General features: G+C 39.1%; 1 protein-coding gene across 9 annotated transcripts in view; it reads right to left on the bottom strand.

Moving 5' to 3' along the window:
- auts2a (activator of transcription and developmental regulator AUTS2 a) overlaps positions 1-17,562 on the bottom strand; it is a 1,173,696-nt gene that overhangs the window by 45,935 nt on the left and 1,110,199 nt on the right. For 5 of the 9 annotated variants that reach the window (XM_069911140.1, XM_069911145.1, XM_069911142.1 and 2 more), the window contains 2 exons: positions 17,231-17,275; positions 4,628-4,723 (listed from right to left, as the gene is read on the bottom strand). The exons of 2 other annotated variants lie outside the window; for them this stretch is intronic. In XM_069911140.1, coding sequence (XP_069767241.1) covers positions 4,628-4,723; positions 17,231-17,275 — 141 coding nt within the window. The remainder of the gene's footprint in view (positions 1-4,627; positions 4,724-17,230; positions 17,276-17,562) is intronic. 2 more of the 9 variants (XM_069911143.1, XM_069911144.1) reach the window with 1 other exon arrangement.

Below are 17,562 nucleotides of genomic sequence, written 5' to 3'. Positions count from 1 at the left end.
ACAGCATCCGGACAGGTTCTCGTGAAATATCTGGCACATGTGCAACAGTCTCTCTCATCAGATGGCAACAGTTATATAGGCAGAAAGTTCTTCTTGTATACAGTTTCCTCATTAAATGTCTTTTCACAACTTGCTGTTGTCTGACCAATTGGTTTGATCTTTTGGTCCCTTTAAATATGCATTTGGACATGTTCAACATAGTTGAATGTGGTTAACACAACTGTTACCCTAGCAACGCTGCCCATTCCCACTTACAATTTCTTAGATTGTTGAAAACTCTATTTGAAAGATAGCTGAAAATGGTGGATGTGTAACTTTGCTGCTCATTTAAACTTGCTGCATTTAAAGTTATAATGTAAGAACTAAAGAGTAAAAGCTGCTTATAAGAAATCCACTGTTTCGAGCCAGATTACTGGAATGTCTCCTCGTGTAACATAAAATCCACCATAATATGAAATTAACAGAGAAAAAAGATAAATCCCTGGGATTACTCACACCAAACAGTTCTGCAATTGAACTGTTTTAACTTATCAATTTTGGCATGGAGACCAAGGTAATGCTTTAACAAAATTAGGTTGCAATAGATGAGATCAGATAGTGGGACATCTCTCATGCTCCCCCACAGCGCTCAAGCCTGAAACGTTGGTGATGTATCTTCACCTTTGTTACATAAAGGCATTGTTTGACCTGCTGAGTTTCTCCAGCATTTGTGTGTGTCTGTGTTTTTTTTCACTTAACCACGATGTCAACAGAATCCTGTGTTTTACCTCAGATAATAAGTTCATCAGAGGACTGCTTTTCCAGGCAGAAACGTAAATATGAGGTTCATTATTGTCAGCCTTGTTTATGTCTTCTTAGTTGGATTAACACAATGAAACAAAAAAGTTTGAAAATCTTGAAATTCGGAGCAATCAGACTGTCAACAGCACGTGAGAATCAAAAAAAAAAATCAGTCGTACGTTTTTTTAAAGACTGATCGGTTCTAATAAATTTGAGGATAAAACAGTCTGCCAGTGATTGGATGCTGAAGATAATAATTGAAGGCAGATATAGAAAGGGTAAATTTTTAGGAAGATGTGCACAGGATGTGAAATTTATTTAAGAGATATTTTGGTTTTAACATTGCTTTTATTCCTCGATAGCACAATCATTCTTCATTAAGCTGGGATTCCTCACCTCAATGCATTATCCCTCAAAGCATTATCCCTCAATGCGACAACTAATGACGCATTTTTTTTGGGGGGGGGGGTGCAATTTCCTTGTGGAGAACTGAAAAGATACTTCACTGAGCATTTTGGTTGCCTTGGTAAAATTTGAAGAATTACTAGATGTATAAGGCATCTAGCGAAGCATTCTCACGATAATATATACAAGATTCATGAAATATAGTCTTCAAATAAAATGAAGATGCAAAGCAAACATACATATTTTGTTCCTTTTCAGGTAGGTTAAATTGAGATAAACAAAGACCTTGAGGGAGACTAGTGTAGAAATTGCAAAGGCACTGGAAGAACTATTTAAAATGGCCTTAGCCGCAGGTGTGGTGCTGGAGGATTGGAAGGTACCTCATGTTGTTCTGTTGTTTTAAAAGACTCCAAAAGTAACCCTAGAAATTAAAGACCAACATCAGCAGTAGGTAAGTTATTGTAAGGTGTTCTTAGGGATCGGGTATACAAGTATTTGGATAGCCAGAGACTGATTAGGGATGGTCAACATGGCTTTGTCCATGGTAGGCCATTCGAGGAGGTTACCAGGAAAGTTGATGAAAGAAAGGCAGTGAATGTTTTCAACATGGACTTTAGTAAGGCCTTTGACAAGGCACACATGAGAGATTAGGCAGAAAGCTTCAGGCGCTAGGTATTCATGGCGAGGTAGTCAACTGGATTCAACGTTGGCAGCACAGGAGAAGCCAGAGAGTGGCAGTGGATGATTGCTTCTCAGACTGGAGGCCTGTGACTAGTGGTGGGCCTCAGGGATCGGTGTTGGGACCATTGTTGTTTGTCATCTGTATGTCAATGATCTGGGCCAGTGGTTTTCAACCCTTCTTTTTCCAGTCATGTACCACTTTAAGTAATCCCTATGCCATCGGTGCTCTGTGATTAGCAAGGGATTGCTTAAGGTGGGATGTGAGTGAGAAGGGAAGATTGAGAACCACTGCTCTGGACCCAATTGTTACTGAAATATGTTGCTTGAGGAAAATTGTCATTGGGCCATTTCCTTTGGAGCTATCAAACCATGCACATAACGAGTCAATAAAGTACATTTGAAACAGTGGTTTTCAAACTTTTTCTTCCCGCCCACAGACCATCTTAAGCAATCCATTACTAATCACGGAGCACCCATGGCATAGGAAAGAATGGAAAGAAAAAGGTTGAGAACCACTGATCTGGATGATAATGTGGTAAATTGGATCACCAAATTTGCAGATGATTCAAAGATTGGAGGTGTTGTGAACAGTGAGAAAGGCTTTCAAGCTTGCAGAGGGATCTGGACCAGCTGAAAAAATGGGCTGAAAAATGGCAGGTGGAATTTAATGCAGACAAGTGTGAGGAGTTGCATTTTGGAAAGACAAACCAAGAAAGGAGATGGTAATTGGTAGGGCACTGATGAGTGCAGTAGGATAGAAGGATCTTGGAATACAGATACATAATTCCCTAAAAGTGGTGTCAAAGGTAGATAGGATTGTAAAGAGAGCTTTTGGCATATTGGCCTTAATATATAGAAGCCAATAGTGAGGCCACATAGGTACAGGAAAGATATCAATAAGATAGAAAGAGTGCAGAGAAAATTTACTAGGATGTTGTCTGGTCTTCAGGAACAGTGTTACATGGAAAGGTTAAACAGGTTAGGACTTTATTCTCTTGAGAGCAGAAGAATGAGGGGATATTTGATAAAGGTATTTAAAATTATGAAGGTTCTATAGAGGTAGGATTTTTTCCACTGAGTGTAGATGAGATACAAACCAGAGGTCATGGGTTAGGGTTAAGGGGAAAGGTTTAGAAGGAAGTTTGGGGGAACTTCTACACACAGAGAGTGGTGGGAGTGTGGAACGAGGTGCAAGCTGAAGTGGTGAATAAGGGTTCAATTTTAATTTTTAAGAAAAATTTAGAGTTACATGGGGAGGTATGGAGGGCTGGGGGTCGGTGTGCAAGTCAGTAGGATGAGGGCAAAAAAAAAACGGTCTGGCACAGACTAGAAGGGCCTACTTCTGTGCTGTATTATTCTATTCTATCCAACCTGAATGTGGCCTTCTCAATCCTCGCCTATCCACAATGCATTTTACCAATTAACAAGGCTGATTCTAACCCTGGAACAGTGTGAAGCAGAGAAAGAATGGAGCATCAGTCTCAGCTTACAGTTGCCCTTTCATCGTCGAATGCACTGGCAAGTGCAGAGACTACACACCCCCTCGTCCACTTGTGGGCCGTTCAAATACAAAGTAGCTCAGCCTTCCTGTCGCTGCAGATATGCTGTCTCACCTGCTTTGCATTTCAAGCTTCTTGTTCTTCTCTCGCCATCTGCAGGCTTTAGGTTTTGAACACATTCCCCAACCTCTTCACCCCTAGATGCTGGAAAATCCAAGCATCTGACTAAAACCAGCAGTCATATTTATTTGTTAGTATGCTGAGAAATTAGGCACACAGAACAAGAAGATAACAATCACATAACTGGTCCACTTGCGACACTGCTTCAAAACCACATAGGTTTTTAAATCTCAGTGTGCCTTGAGCTGGGTTGCACCCTTGCAAGCTGAATGGCGTCCCCCTGTGCCACACTGCTCCACATTCCCCGATTCGCCAAAGCATTTAGAGAGGCTTATCTCCGCCTTCCCCCCCCCCACTTCACTATCATCACCATCCGCCCTGCGTCACCCACTGCTGGGGTCCCCGCACTTCCCCCACCACCAACACCATCCCCTGCCTCACCACCATCACTGTCCACTGGCTCACCCTTCCCCATCAGGTCACCACTCAAGAGATGCTTCCTTCCACCCCAGTGCACCCAATCTCCCCACCATCACCACTCCTCTGGTTATTACCAAAATCTCAAATCCTTATAAAATTTTACTTGGAATTCTGAAGGAAACATATTTCTACAATAACAATAACCCCAAATTATAATTGCTAATAATTTTATACTTTCTGAAGCAGATGCACAAATATCAATACTTAAAAGTACCAAGATTTCTTATTAAAGGCAGGAAGTTAAATTAAGACATTTCGACATACATGCAAGATGGTCACAGGCCCTTCCGGCCCACAAGCCTCAATTACACCCAATTAACCCACAACCCCTGGTACGTTTGGAACAGTGGGAGGAAACCCATGCAGACATGGGGGTGGGGGAGAAACATAAACTCCTTGCAGACGGCCCGGGATTCAAACCCCAGTCCCAGTCGCTGGTGCTGGTTTTCTCTTTCCCTAAATCAAATTTATTTCCCTTTTGATGAATTGAAAAATGAGTTTGGAATATGTAAGTGATTCAGAGTTAAATTCGAAGTGCCATGATTCACCTCATTTCAGAATTCAAGTAAACCACAGTTCAAGACCTTCGATGATTGATGACACTCACATTGAACAACAGGACTGCAAAGAAAAAGATATTGGCAAAGGGATTACAGGGTTACCTTCGGCTGAAATGCTCCTTGCAGGGAACCAAAAGGACCTGTAGGTGGAATCATGGGAGAAATTCCAGCCATGGATGGAGGATAGGAATGAAACAACTGTGGAAAAGAAAAAGGAGGAATGCTTCAGATTTGCTGAATTCAACAATCAAGTGCAGCGAGCAAAGCATTTAGCACCTTTCCTGCAACGCGCCACCTGCTCAATTTAAAATGCAAGATTCCTTCGAATCAGGGTCTGGTTTCACCAGCATTTTTAAGCTGATCGGCAAAGCAGATTTTTATTTTTGCTCCTTTGAAGGCTGGAAGAATAAATGGGTGCCTCCAAAGATCGCAAAACCCTTTATAAAATTACCTGTTTATCTCCACGCTTCTGTAAAACGGGTAAACAGTTGATGGTCTTTCACAACATGTGCGCTAACATTGGCGAACACAAGGGAATATTGTGCTCTTGATCCTTTAAAGGTCTAAGCTCTCCACATGTTCCCCCTGGCAATGAAGCACTTTGCATGGAAACCTCGGCACAGGCCCTTTCCGAGCATATTAATACATTTATATGGTAACATTGCACTATTAGCATAATTCAGATGTTAAGAAGCCAAATGCAAATGGAATCTGCAAAACTGAAATGGCTCTGTCCAAATAGTTCTCTCCCCTTGAATTTGAATGGGATGGAGATCACTTTTATTCATTTCCTGTTATTTCCATCAAGAGCAACGGCAAGGTTTTGATCATAAACTTCTCTCGGATCAGGAAAAAAATAAGCTACGCCAATGCCAGTTTTCTTGTTGAAACACTTGCCTCCACAAGCTAATGGGGCATGTTTGTCATCTGTACAGGAAGTTATCTTTAGATTAAATCACATGCTTCTGGGTGCATTCAAAGTCTTTTGGATTCGATGGAGTGAACACTCATTCCTTGCTTTCATTTTATGATTTCAAGCTTGTAACAGATAACACTGGACAACAAAGATTTTGCTTCCTGAACACTTCTGGGTTTTTTTTTAATGGATTTTGTGTGGCTGATCGCGAAATTGCCTTAAAATGTTCCTATCATGTACTGTGTTTTAGATATAACCTATTTTTATGATTTCCAGTCCTACTTAAAGCAGGCAAAACCATGAGGTGCAACATGTCATTGAAAATGAACTTTCTGCATTCGCCCTTGGACGACGTCTTCCCCACCGATCTTGGGGCAGTCAATGACAAACACGGTAAAAGGTTTCACCAGGACATTGTGACCATGGAAAAGCGGTATTAGGGCAACTGGAATCCATCTATGAAGGCCGATTATTATGGGACACCAACACGCGAGGCATCAGATGCTGAGTACGAACAAAAATCAGTGAACTAACACAATGTGCCAGCATCATTATGCGATTAAACATGCTCAATTCAATGAAAGTTAATTTAATGTTTCTCCAACTTCCTACATGATACGGCAAATCTGACATCATCTTTGTGTTCAGTTTGAAGTTCTCTTTCATAATCTACGTTTTTTTTCAGGAAGCCAACTTTTTTTTAAAAATTGTTGTCCAGTGTAATAATGTTATGCTCTCTGTGAAAGAGGAATGTTTCAAATTTTATCACAGTGCTGGTACTTTAATAATTGTCAGGTTAAAAAAGAAAACACTGCAAAATAAAGTTGGTGGTCTGCCTCAACTCCATGTGTATCATGGATCAGATGATTCAGCTTTAAAACTTTTTCTTTTACAGGTCCTGATTGACAAGCTTTGTTTCAGAGTCAATTTAGGGTTCCCATGGTAAATAAATGGGAACGTAGTCAAAGAATCTGTAGACGAGTATGCATAGTTTAAAAAATGCTGGTGATATCATCTCCTGCCAGAAGGAAAAATGCAATAGGCAAAGGTTATTAGCAACCAATGTGTGTCATGGGGAGTGCAAGAACCTGAGATTTATGGAGATTTTACAATGCACATACAAAACAAACTATTTTTCCACAACATTAGACATTGCATCTGAGTACTGGGTTTGTACAATATTGTTACAGGTTCTAATTTAATAACCCATGCTTTGACCATTGATGAGAGAGCAGTTGCAATTTACCTGTACCAAATGTTCGGCCAATAACACATGGGCTTTGGACACAGAGGTACATAAAAGTAAAGAGACAACCTTTCCTTAAATGCGCCTTATTCCTCTTTGGGGAAATATTAGCCATCACATAGAAGAATGGAGGAGATCACTCATGGTTAATTGGGCGCGAGACGTATTATTACAAGAAAAATGGATTGGATTTGTCCGGAATTGTCACTTACCGTTCCAACTGCACACTTACTCATCTACAAAAGCTTCTATATCCTCTCTGACTTTAAGGCACCAATTCAATTTGTTCATTTCATTCTCCATGAGGCCACCTACCAATCCGATCTAACAATTTGGGAATAAATTTGAGCCACATAAAACTTTAGAGATTGGTGTTAGTCTAGGACTGGCAAATTTACAGTATCTCTCGACTATGTACAGAAAAATGTTTTTGCCCCTGATGCTCTTACCCAGCTGCAATTCATCTTAAAATGTGGACCCAACAAATATGATGTAACACAGGATTAATTAAAATTCCAAATCCTGATCACATCAGGCATATCTTCACCTTAGGGGCTCTTACCCTGGTCAACCTTTGGACTTGCATCTCTAATTCCAGGTCCAAGCACTATCCAGAACAAAGCTTAGTGTGTGTGCTGCCGATAAATCCAGTGCGATGGGAAGCAGCAATAGCAGTAAAGGAAAGGTATGGCTGTTACTGATTATTGGCACGGAGAACTAAGCTTAGAAGTAGTAACTGAATTAAGTCAAATATTTTGACTACGCTCAAATAAAGAAACTTCTTCACAACAGCCAGTGAGGAAATTCTGCCATGCCTTGCATAAAATTTGCAGAGGGACACATAGCCTCCATTGATGACCACCTAAAGTTATGATCAAGAAAGCTCAACACTGTTTATTAAATAGATGTTTCAATTGGCTTTCCCAAAAGAATGGCCTATTAGAAATACTGAAACTGGATAGTCCCTTAACTTTTAACAGATGTGATCTCCAGAATATGGGGTTCAATGAAATCTAACTCAATCCTGGTTTTTCTATGAAATATTTTGTCTGACTAGACACGATATTCCCTTTTGATCCTACTTCTGGGTGAAGGATCCAAATCTTGAGCAGATTAAAGCACAAAACTCAGACTTCAAAAACCACCTACGGCTTTTTGTATGCACCAAGTTTCATTTTTAATTTTTTTTGTTATGAATTTCAGCTCTTTTCTCAAAGTATCTTTCAGGAAAGTGGGGGTGAGTCAGGAAAGTGGGGGTGAATTAAAGCTACATACTGTTTCGTTCAAAAGTCTCAACTGTGGATTGGGGATTGATCCACTTGAGGTAAGGACTGGTCATTTCTTGTAACTGAAAAGTGTTTTTTTTTAAATTCTATGACATCCCAATATGTGAATAAATGTTTCCTAAATCTTTCAGACTTGATAACAATTAAAATATATATTTTTTTCTGAAACCAGCAATTTGATATTTTGGAACAATCAGATTACCTGTAGGTGTAAAGTGCTCGGGAAAAAAATGGAATGCAAGACAGGAGACAGAAAAATTATGAATTTTCAAGTAATTGAACACTTTCCAATCAGCAATTGGCCTGTACAGAACCTTACAGTATTATGGTGTTGACTTAAATGAAATCAGGTAAATGTGTTCAAAGGACATCTTATCTCCCAAGTTTCACTTTGTACAATTGTGGCAGTATTTAATCCATGGCTAAGATATCCATAATTAAATGTTTCCTGTTTGATAAAATAAAAACTTATTTTAATTGTTTAAAACTGCACAAAAGGCAAGAATATTGTGATTTCTAAAATAAAATGTTCCATTTTATTTTTGGAGTGGAACAACAAAAATTGTAGACAGGCCTCAGAACACTGGCTTCCTTGATCGGCAAACATGCTTCGCTTTGTTACTACTTATAAGCTCTGCAACTGATCAGCAACTTTACCAGAGTGCATGTATTGCATGGGAGCACACCAATAACCAAGCAAAGCTTTAGATGCAAAGAGATTTGAGAATGAAGTAGGAAAGCAGCTCTACTGTGTGAATACAAATGATCTTAGCACAGTCAAAGAGCAGCTCACAGCAATGATTAAAAACCCTTGAAGCACTGTCTGTAAAGTGAGATCTCAGGTGCGCAACAATCCTTTTTAGATAAACTAGGACCCAATCAGATCTATAATGACGGAAAGAAGCCATACCCTTTTGATAAACGGATATCATTCTAGGTGCCATTTTCTTCACTGGTTGTCCTGTGACAAACTCATGACATCATTATCAGCAAGTTTGTATTTTCTTACTACGGGCATTGGGTTCAAACCTAACCTCACTGCACTGTCCTCCTACTCTGACCCAATCCCAAACCTGCAAACTTCTCTTTACATTTTCCCAGATAGACTTCCAATACCCTAGACTTCGGGTGCTCTAAAAACCAGAAAGTGATTCATACACGGCTCACATGTCAACCTTCTTGTCTTCTTTAAGGCTATCTACTGGTCAAAATCTGGACTTATTTTCCTGCAATGTTCACGTCAGTCTTTTGGTGTGAATTTATGAACACTATTTTTCTCAAAACTTTTTAATGAGGTCTTCACTTCAAAGTTCATCCTAAATATAGCACTAAGTTGAAGTCTGTTAGGAAGAGATTCCTGCTGCTTTACAGATACTCCTTGGGCCTCAATTCAAAGCTATCAGACACCTGTAATACTCAGAATATCACTTTAAATACTTTAGTGATCACAAATGATAATTTTGCTTCTTCAAAGAAAAAGAATACTGAGTGCAAGAAGCTGCGTGGGAATGCAAGTAAAAGTGGTAACTTGATTGGATTCAGCACATGAAACAGATTGGAGCCTTTATATTTCTGACTGTGGTGATTAGTTCAAGAGAATTTCCATGCCCCTTTGATATCCAGGCTGTTTAAATCATCAGAAAGGATATGGTTTCTCAAATCTGGGCTCTGATATGAATTAAAATGCACAATACATGCAATGATGAGCACCAGGTGCAGCACTGAAGTTGAATTGGAAACCATCCCCTCCTGTGTCTGCTCTTAATTTGAATTGGCTCTGTTGCAAATGGACAATTCATAGTCAAACTGCATTTTTTTTGTTCCATTGTTCCATCCCATTGCTGAAGCGTGAATTTACTGTTTTATTTGACTAGAGTTACCATCTCCATGCATTAATTACTGCGATGGCCGATCAAGTTTTTTTCCCCCCCGAATAAACAACCCCATCTTTTTTTTTTAATTTTTATTTTTCTCACTGTGAATTATGTCAACCAAAATATGTACAAATGTTTCTCATTAAATTTATACAGTGACCTTTTCTCCCTTTTTTTCCCCCTTTCCCTCCCTCCCCTCTACCCACCCCCCCAAAAAAAATCCCATTAGTGTTCAACATATACAACACAATGAAACCATAAAACAATATCTTCACACAAAGGAAAATAAACAAGAAAAATGTGTTGTCTATTTATTACACACTGAATCTAGTCGTTTTGTCTTCTTATCATTTTCATTTTAGGGGATGGACGTCCTAGGCATGCTCTCTCTGAAATGTTCCATGTACGGTTCCCACATTTTTTCAAACATTGTGATTTTGTTTTTTAAATTATATGTTATTTTTTCCAATGGAATACATTTATTCATTTCCATGTAACATTGCTGTATTCTCAGGCTCTCTTCTGATTTCCAAGTTGACATTATACATTTTTTTTTCTACTGCTAAGGCTATCATAATGAATTTTTTTTGTGCTTTGTCCAATTTAAGGCCTAATTCTTTACTTCTTATGTTATTTAAGAGAAATATTTCTGGTCTTTTTGGTATGTTATTTTTTATAATTTTATTTAGTATCTGATTTAGTTCTTCCCAAAACGTATTCACCTTCGCACATGTCCAAGTTGCATGTAATGTTGTTCCCGCTTTCTTCCCACAGCGAAAACATCGATCTGATAATGTTGGATCCCATTCTTTTAATTTTTGAGGAGTGATATATACCTTGTGTAACCAATTATACTGTATCATATGTAACCTTGTGTTTATTGTATTCTTTATAGTTCCAGAACATAACTTTTCCCATACTTCATTTTTTATCTTAATGTTTAAATCCTTTTCCCACTTCAGCTTAGGTTTATAGTTTATTTCATCCTCCTTATCTTGCAGCTTAATGTACATGTTCGTTATAAATCTTTTAATTATTATTGTGTCTGTAATCACATATTCAAAGTTGCTTCCTTCAAGTAATCTCAACTTGTTTCCCAATTTATCCTTTAAGTAAGCTTTCAAATGATGGTATGCAAACATTGTACCATGAGTTATTCCATATTTGTACTTCAACTGTTCAAAAGTTAATAAATTATTTCCCAAAAAACAATTTTCTATTCTTTTGATTCCTTTTCTCTCCCATTCTCTAAAGGAATAGTTGTCTATTGTAAAAGGAATTAGCGGATTTTGCATCAATAATAATTTTGGTATTTGGTAATTCATTTTTTTTCTTTCTAAGTGTATCTTCTTCCATGTATTAAGTAAATGAAGCAATACTGGTGAGTTTTTATATTGCACCAGTTTATCATCCCACTTATAAAGTATATGTTTCGCTACCTTCTCGCCTATTTTATCTAGTTTTATCTTAGCCCAGTCTGGTTTTCCCTTGTCTGGTTCTTCTTTGGCTTGGCTTCGCGGACGAAGATTTATGGAGGGGGTAAAAGTCCACGTCTGCTGCAGGCTCGTTTGTGGCTGACAAGTCCGATGCGGGACAGGCAGACACGGTTGCAGCGGCTGCAGGGGAAAATTGGTGGGTTGGGGTTGGGTGTTGGGTTTTTCCTCCTTTGCCTTTTGTCAGTGAGGTGGGCTCTGCGGTCTTCTTCAAAGGAGGTTGCTGCCCGCCAAGCTGTGAGGCGCCAAGATCGCACGGTTTGAGGCGATATCAGCCCACTGGCGGTGGTCAATGTGGCAGGCACCAAGAGATTTCTTTAGGCAGTCCTTGTACCTTTTCTTTGGTGCACCTCTGGCCAGTGGAGAGCTCGCCATATAACACGATCTTGGGAAGGCGATGGTCCTCCATCCCCCCCACATCTCCTTGTTGGTAAAAAATCTGATAAATACCTTAATTGGGCGGCTCTATAATAATTTCTAAAATTTGGTAACTGCAAGCCATCTTGATTATACCTCTCTGTTAATTTATCTAATGCTACCCTTGGTTTCTTCCCTTTCCACAAGAATTTCCAAACAACCCCATCTTAACAAAACCCTAAAAAGAACCCTAAAAATCTTAGATTTTATGGTTGGGCAGCAAATATTAGATACATTACTTTTTGGATTCATCATAAGGAATAACAGGATGCTGCAAGTTGAATTAATCTAGAAATTGAATCTAGTAAAAAGTATTCTCTCATTTCGATAGCTGGAGCATCATTATCTTTTCCTGCTTCTAAATTAACTTATAATTTTGTTGTTAATATACATTGAGAATTTGGTGTCAATTTAGAAAACATTTTGGATACCAATAATTTCTGCTAGATAATTCTTTTTTTTTAACCTTTTGAACAATTATCTTATAAGTTTAAACTATCTAAATATCATTGTTTTTTAGATATTTACAGATTAGGATCATCTTGAATTCCCTGATATTGAGGCTCCCTCAAGATCTGGAATTAAATACAATAAAGAAGATTTTTAATTTTAAACAATCATAAAAGGTTGATATCAGTTCTTTATGAGTCATTTTTGTTGTCTAGTGGTAATTCCCTGGACAAGACTAAGAAATTATGGGAGCAAGATTTTCAATAATTATTTTCTGATGCTGCATGGGATATTCTATTTTGAAATTAGTAAATTCATCTTCTCTATGTGCCCGACACTCGTTATTACAATTTAAGGCAGTCCATCGAGCTTACATCTCCAAAGTTCAATTGGCTAAATTCTATTCTAACATTTCTTCAAAATGTGACAGATGCAAGTCTGAAGAAGGTACATTGTTCCATATATTTAGGTCATGTTCTTATCTTTCCACCTGTTGGGAAAGTATTTTTCGTACCTTGTCTTTAATTCTTCATATTAATTTGACTCCTAATCCCTTTCTTGCCCTTTTGGAACAAGTAAGTCAATGGACTTGAATTTGTCTGGGCTACATTTCCATGCAGCTGCCTTTGCTCTTCTTATTGCTAGATGGAAAGATGCTGTCATAGTCAATGGCAATCTAATCTGATGACATGCCTGACTTTGGGGAAAAAAAATTAGATGTTATACTACTAAAATTAACTTTAACTTTGTCAGTTTATAAGGTCCTTTTCTTAATTACCAGTATTTCCATAATTTATAATTATTTAGATCCTATTTTGTGATTTGGTTGTTTTTACAGTAATGGAACCACAATAACTTCACAAGGGAGGGGTTATATTAGCATAATTTTTATATGTTGTGGCCTTTTTTCTTTTTTAATCTATCATAGGTTATTTGCACCCATATATACTTTGTTGTATACTTATTATTGTTACTTATGGGCAACTTGCTTATAAAGCATCATAAAAATCTTGAAAAAGGTTTTTTTTTCCCTGAAAATTCACTTTTGGGTTGAAGTCCCCATTGCAGGCAGATAATGATAAGCAGGTGGACTTCTTGTGAGCAGATAGGATGTATTATTTCTGTGCATTTAGATTAAAGGAAGAGATGTGGACAGGATGTGTTGGAGAATCTATTGGCTCCAGATCCATTTCCCTTCCAATGATTTCTTTGGAAATTCACTCATTTTCACAAAAATCGAATTGATAATATTTTGCCATTGCAGAGCCTTATAAATAAGAATGATCTTGGAAAGGAAAAACAATAAACACACACTTTTACAATTGACCGTTAACACCCACCATCTATTCTGGATCTTGAGTCCTGATCCTTTTTTGTTGGTTCATTTTGTTTTTATTCAAAATTGATGGTTAGTCTCCTGTAAAGACTTATAGGAATAATTTGACAGAAGATCTTGACTATTTTTTACTGAAATCTAATTGCCAGAAATGTAATATTTTCCCAATGATTTATGCACGAAATGTTGGATTATGAAAGAATGTTCTTCAGCTTCTCCTTCCCCACGATGCACTCTGCCTCATCGAGAACCAGTGCTTCTTGCCAAGATTCCCTTCCACAGATATCAGTAGGTTTCTGGCCCTTCTTTAAATTTAGTTATTTCTCACATACAAGCGGATGATGGGCGACACCTAACAGCTACCCTGCACATTATAAGACCATAAGGCACAGGAGCAGAAATAGGCTATTCACCCCATCGAGTCTGGCCAGTCATTTAAACATGAGCTGATCCATTTTCCCACTCAGCTCCACTGCCCATCTATTTCCTCCATAACCTTTGATGCCTTGGCTAATCAAGAACCTATCAATCTCTGTCTTAAATACACCCAATGACTTGGCCTCCACAACAACCTGTGGCAACAAATTCCACAGATTTACCAACCTCTGGCTGAAGAAATTCCTACGGATTCTAAGCAGACACCCTTCAATCTTGAAGTTGTGCCTTCTTGTCCTAGACTCTCCCATCATGGGAAACAACCTTTCGACATCTACTCTGTTCATGCCTTTCAACGTTCAAAATGTTTCAATGAGATCTCCCCCTCAATCTTCTAAATTTCAGGTGAAAGTCACTGAGGAGTGACCAACAGCAGGAAGTGAACCTGATTTTCCCCTCTTCTTTTACACAAAAGCTAAATCTTCCATTGGAAATGGTAACAAAACAAGGCATTTTGCCCCATGTATCCCATGATTGCACAAACCCACAATTTAATACATCCTTTTCATGACGGTTTTGCTTTTATCCAAACTAAACATGCACTTAAAATGTATTTACAGGTCCAATAATCTTGAAATACTGCAGAATTCAAAAGTGGTAACAATCTATCAGGCTAGTACATGCTTCCAATGGTTCTGTATTTAGTTTCTTTTCCCTATTAGTTTTTGGTCACTTACATATCTTCAAAAGTGATCTGTAAAGATCATGGGTATCATCCATTTGTTCTGCTTTCGGTCAGTATCCTATATGTCCTTCATCAGCGGACACAGCTGTGTCTTGGTTATTTCACAATTTAGTTAGACTTCAGGCACAAAAGCTGCAGCATAGTTTCCACCCCAAGTTCTGGTGACATCCAAGAGCAGAAGGGAAGACCAAGGTGATGAACATCATCTACTAAAGATACAGCTCAGTCCTGTAGGTGGTGTCGTAGAGCAGCCATTCTCATCGGGGGCCATGAATCTCTTCTTTCCCCCCCCCCCCCCCACCCACCCCCATTTAAGGGGGACCACGGAATGAAACCATATGTTTTGTGTTTTTTATGTAGTCGGTCAGAGAGAAGTATGGAAAAAACAAACTAAACTAGACTGCTTTACAGGGAAAGAGGGGGAGGGGTGGGGCTAAGCTTTGAGCAGAGTCCTAAGGGAATCATAGACAAAACAAGGTTGAGAATGGCTGCTCTAGAGAATAGAGCCGTTAGCGAGACACCATCACCACTTTAAGACATCCATTAGCCATCTATCTACAACACTTTGTTGAAATTATCTATCACAGCCTGGATTTGGTCTTAAACCTGGGCTTCACCTCTGGTCTCAACAGCAAAGGTGGCCAAAATGAAGCAGAATTTGCAAAGACTTCCTTCATTTACAATCTTTATAAATTCAGGAGAAAATCAAAAATTGTACTGATAACATACCAAAAAATTATAATCAAGTTCCCTGGTACATAACAAAATTTTGAGCTGGTTGATCAGAGGCAGGCGAAGCTTGGAATGAAAGGGTTAAGCACTTCTAATAGTATTTAATGAATGCTATCCATGCCTGAAGCCAACCATAACTGTTTACTTGACTTCTGAGAAGCTGAATCACTTGTGGCTTGTGAAAGACATGAGGAAATGTCCACAACAGAGGAAACAAAAGCCAGACACCAGTGTCTGTGGCTTTACACAAAATATGTGGATGGCACACCATCGGACAAAACAATCACCGATTCCTGCAGGAATTGCTACAGGTCTGACACCTGGAATTAGAACATCTGATGGGATAGCCCAGATAGCAGTTCGATAGTTGGGCGAGCAGACATGTGGAGCGTGCTGTACCCTCCGAATGGGCTCAGAGTCTCAGCTGTCAGGTATGGTAGCATTTCCCCTCTCCTGCCCAGATTACGCCAGTTTCTACCCGACTCCTCTCCAACGCCTCAATATCACATGACTTGAGGTGGTCTGAGACAACAGCTAAAATTAAAAATTCAAGGTTATCTGATGAACTGGAAAAGTAGGCCAAGGGATAGCAAATGGAATTTGACTTGGACGATGGGAAAGATATCATTAAGATGGATTAAGGATTAAACTATCATTAAGGATTCAGAAAACATTTACAATGTTACCTGGATTGGTGGGTTTGAATTAGGAGGAACTAGGGATTTTCTCCTGTAAGAAAGGGTAGTTTATAGAATTACGATGTGTAATCTACATAGGGCAATCTAAGTCAAGAGGGCATAGATTTAAACCGGGAGTGGAAAAACTTAAGAATCCTGAGGGGCACCTTCTTCACAGAGAGGTGTAGCCAGGTTCTAAAGTTAGAGAGAGTGAGCACATTAAAAAATGCACCACGAGACGTACCAGATGGTGAGTCAGTGGTTGGGGTCAGACTTTAGTCTGGGGGGGAAGAGGTTGGGCAGGCCACAGCAGCGGACTGGGGGTGGGGGTAGGAGGGAGAGAGGGAGAGAGGTGCCACTTTTGTAAAATGTGCTTGGGGGAGCGCCCCCTAGCTATGCCAGTGCGTGATGGGTATATGGAACGAGCTGCCAGAGGAAGCAGTAGTGGAGGGGAGGTGGGTATAATTGTGCTGTTTAAAAGACAATTAGACAGGTATGTGGATAGGAAGGGGTTTGGAGGGACGTGCGCCAAATACAGGTAAATTGGACGAGCTTGGTCAAGATGAACAAATGTGGCCGAAAAACCTGTTTTCTGCTGTAAAACTCTACGACTCTAATCTACAAGAGCTCAGCATTAATTTCCCTTAAGATTTTATCCAACAATGAAAGTGAATACACTGCATGCAAATTTCCCTTGACATCATGTTTAACTAAAATTTCAATGAAATATTAAAGACCAAAAATATTTTCACTAAGCAGAACAATATAAGTACTAAATAATGAATGGTCATTGACTTGAAACACGAGTTCTCATTTTCATTGGCTCTGAACAGAAACTGCCTAAACAGTTTTAATTTCAATTTTACTGCATCCACAGTTCCTCGTTTTATAAAACAATTGCTTCAACTTTGCTCTTATTCAAACAACAATGAACACATTCAACCCAACCTGTAAACTAACTTGGCCATTTATGCACTCTATTGGAAACATTTCCAGAAGAGTACATCTTTCAATGTTTTCAATTCAAACAAATAAGGACTCAATCCCCTCTTAAATTTTGGTAAATGAGCTTTCAAACTGGAGCTCTCACGCCAAAGTTTACATCAACACAGTGCTTCAAGGGTGCAGCAAGCTTGGTGTAATGGTGAGTTCACTCACACTGTGTCGGTAGAAAGGGTCGACTTTTGTTGGGTATTTGTCAAACTGCAAAGGAATCAAAGCACGTAAAACAAGTTATGGTCAGTAAATTTGCATTTGCTCTTGCTGTGGCCCTCAGGTTCTGCAGGAAACAGTACACCACAGCGAACCTCAGCTACATTGTCCAATATTATCCACATTCTGACTCCCACAGCAAGTAAACTGGCCTAACTGAGAAAGGGGACCTCCTCTGCAACAAGGAACAACAGGATGGAAACAGAAGCCTGGGATGCGCTGAATGACTCAGGACAGACGTGCCTTCATTTCAGTGGAGAAGTGCAACTCAAAGATAA

Source organism: Narcine bancroftii, chromosome 14 (assembly GCF_036971445.1).
Source record: "Narcine bancroftii isolate sNarBan1 chromosome 14, sNarBan1.hap1, whole genome shotgun sequence".
Lineage (NCBI taxonomy): Eukaryota > Metazoa > Chordata > Chondrichthyes > Torpediniformes > Narcinidae > Narcine > Narcine bancroftii.
Note: the sequence above shows the minus strand (reverse complement) of the source record. Positions and strands in the feature narration are given on the sequence as shown.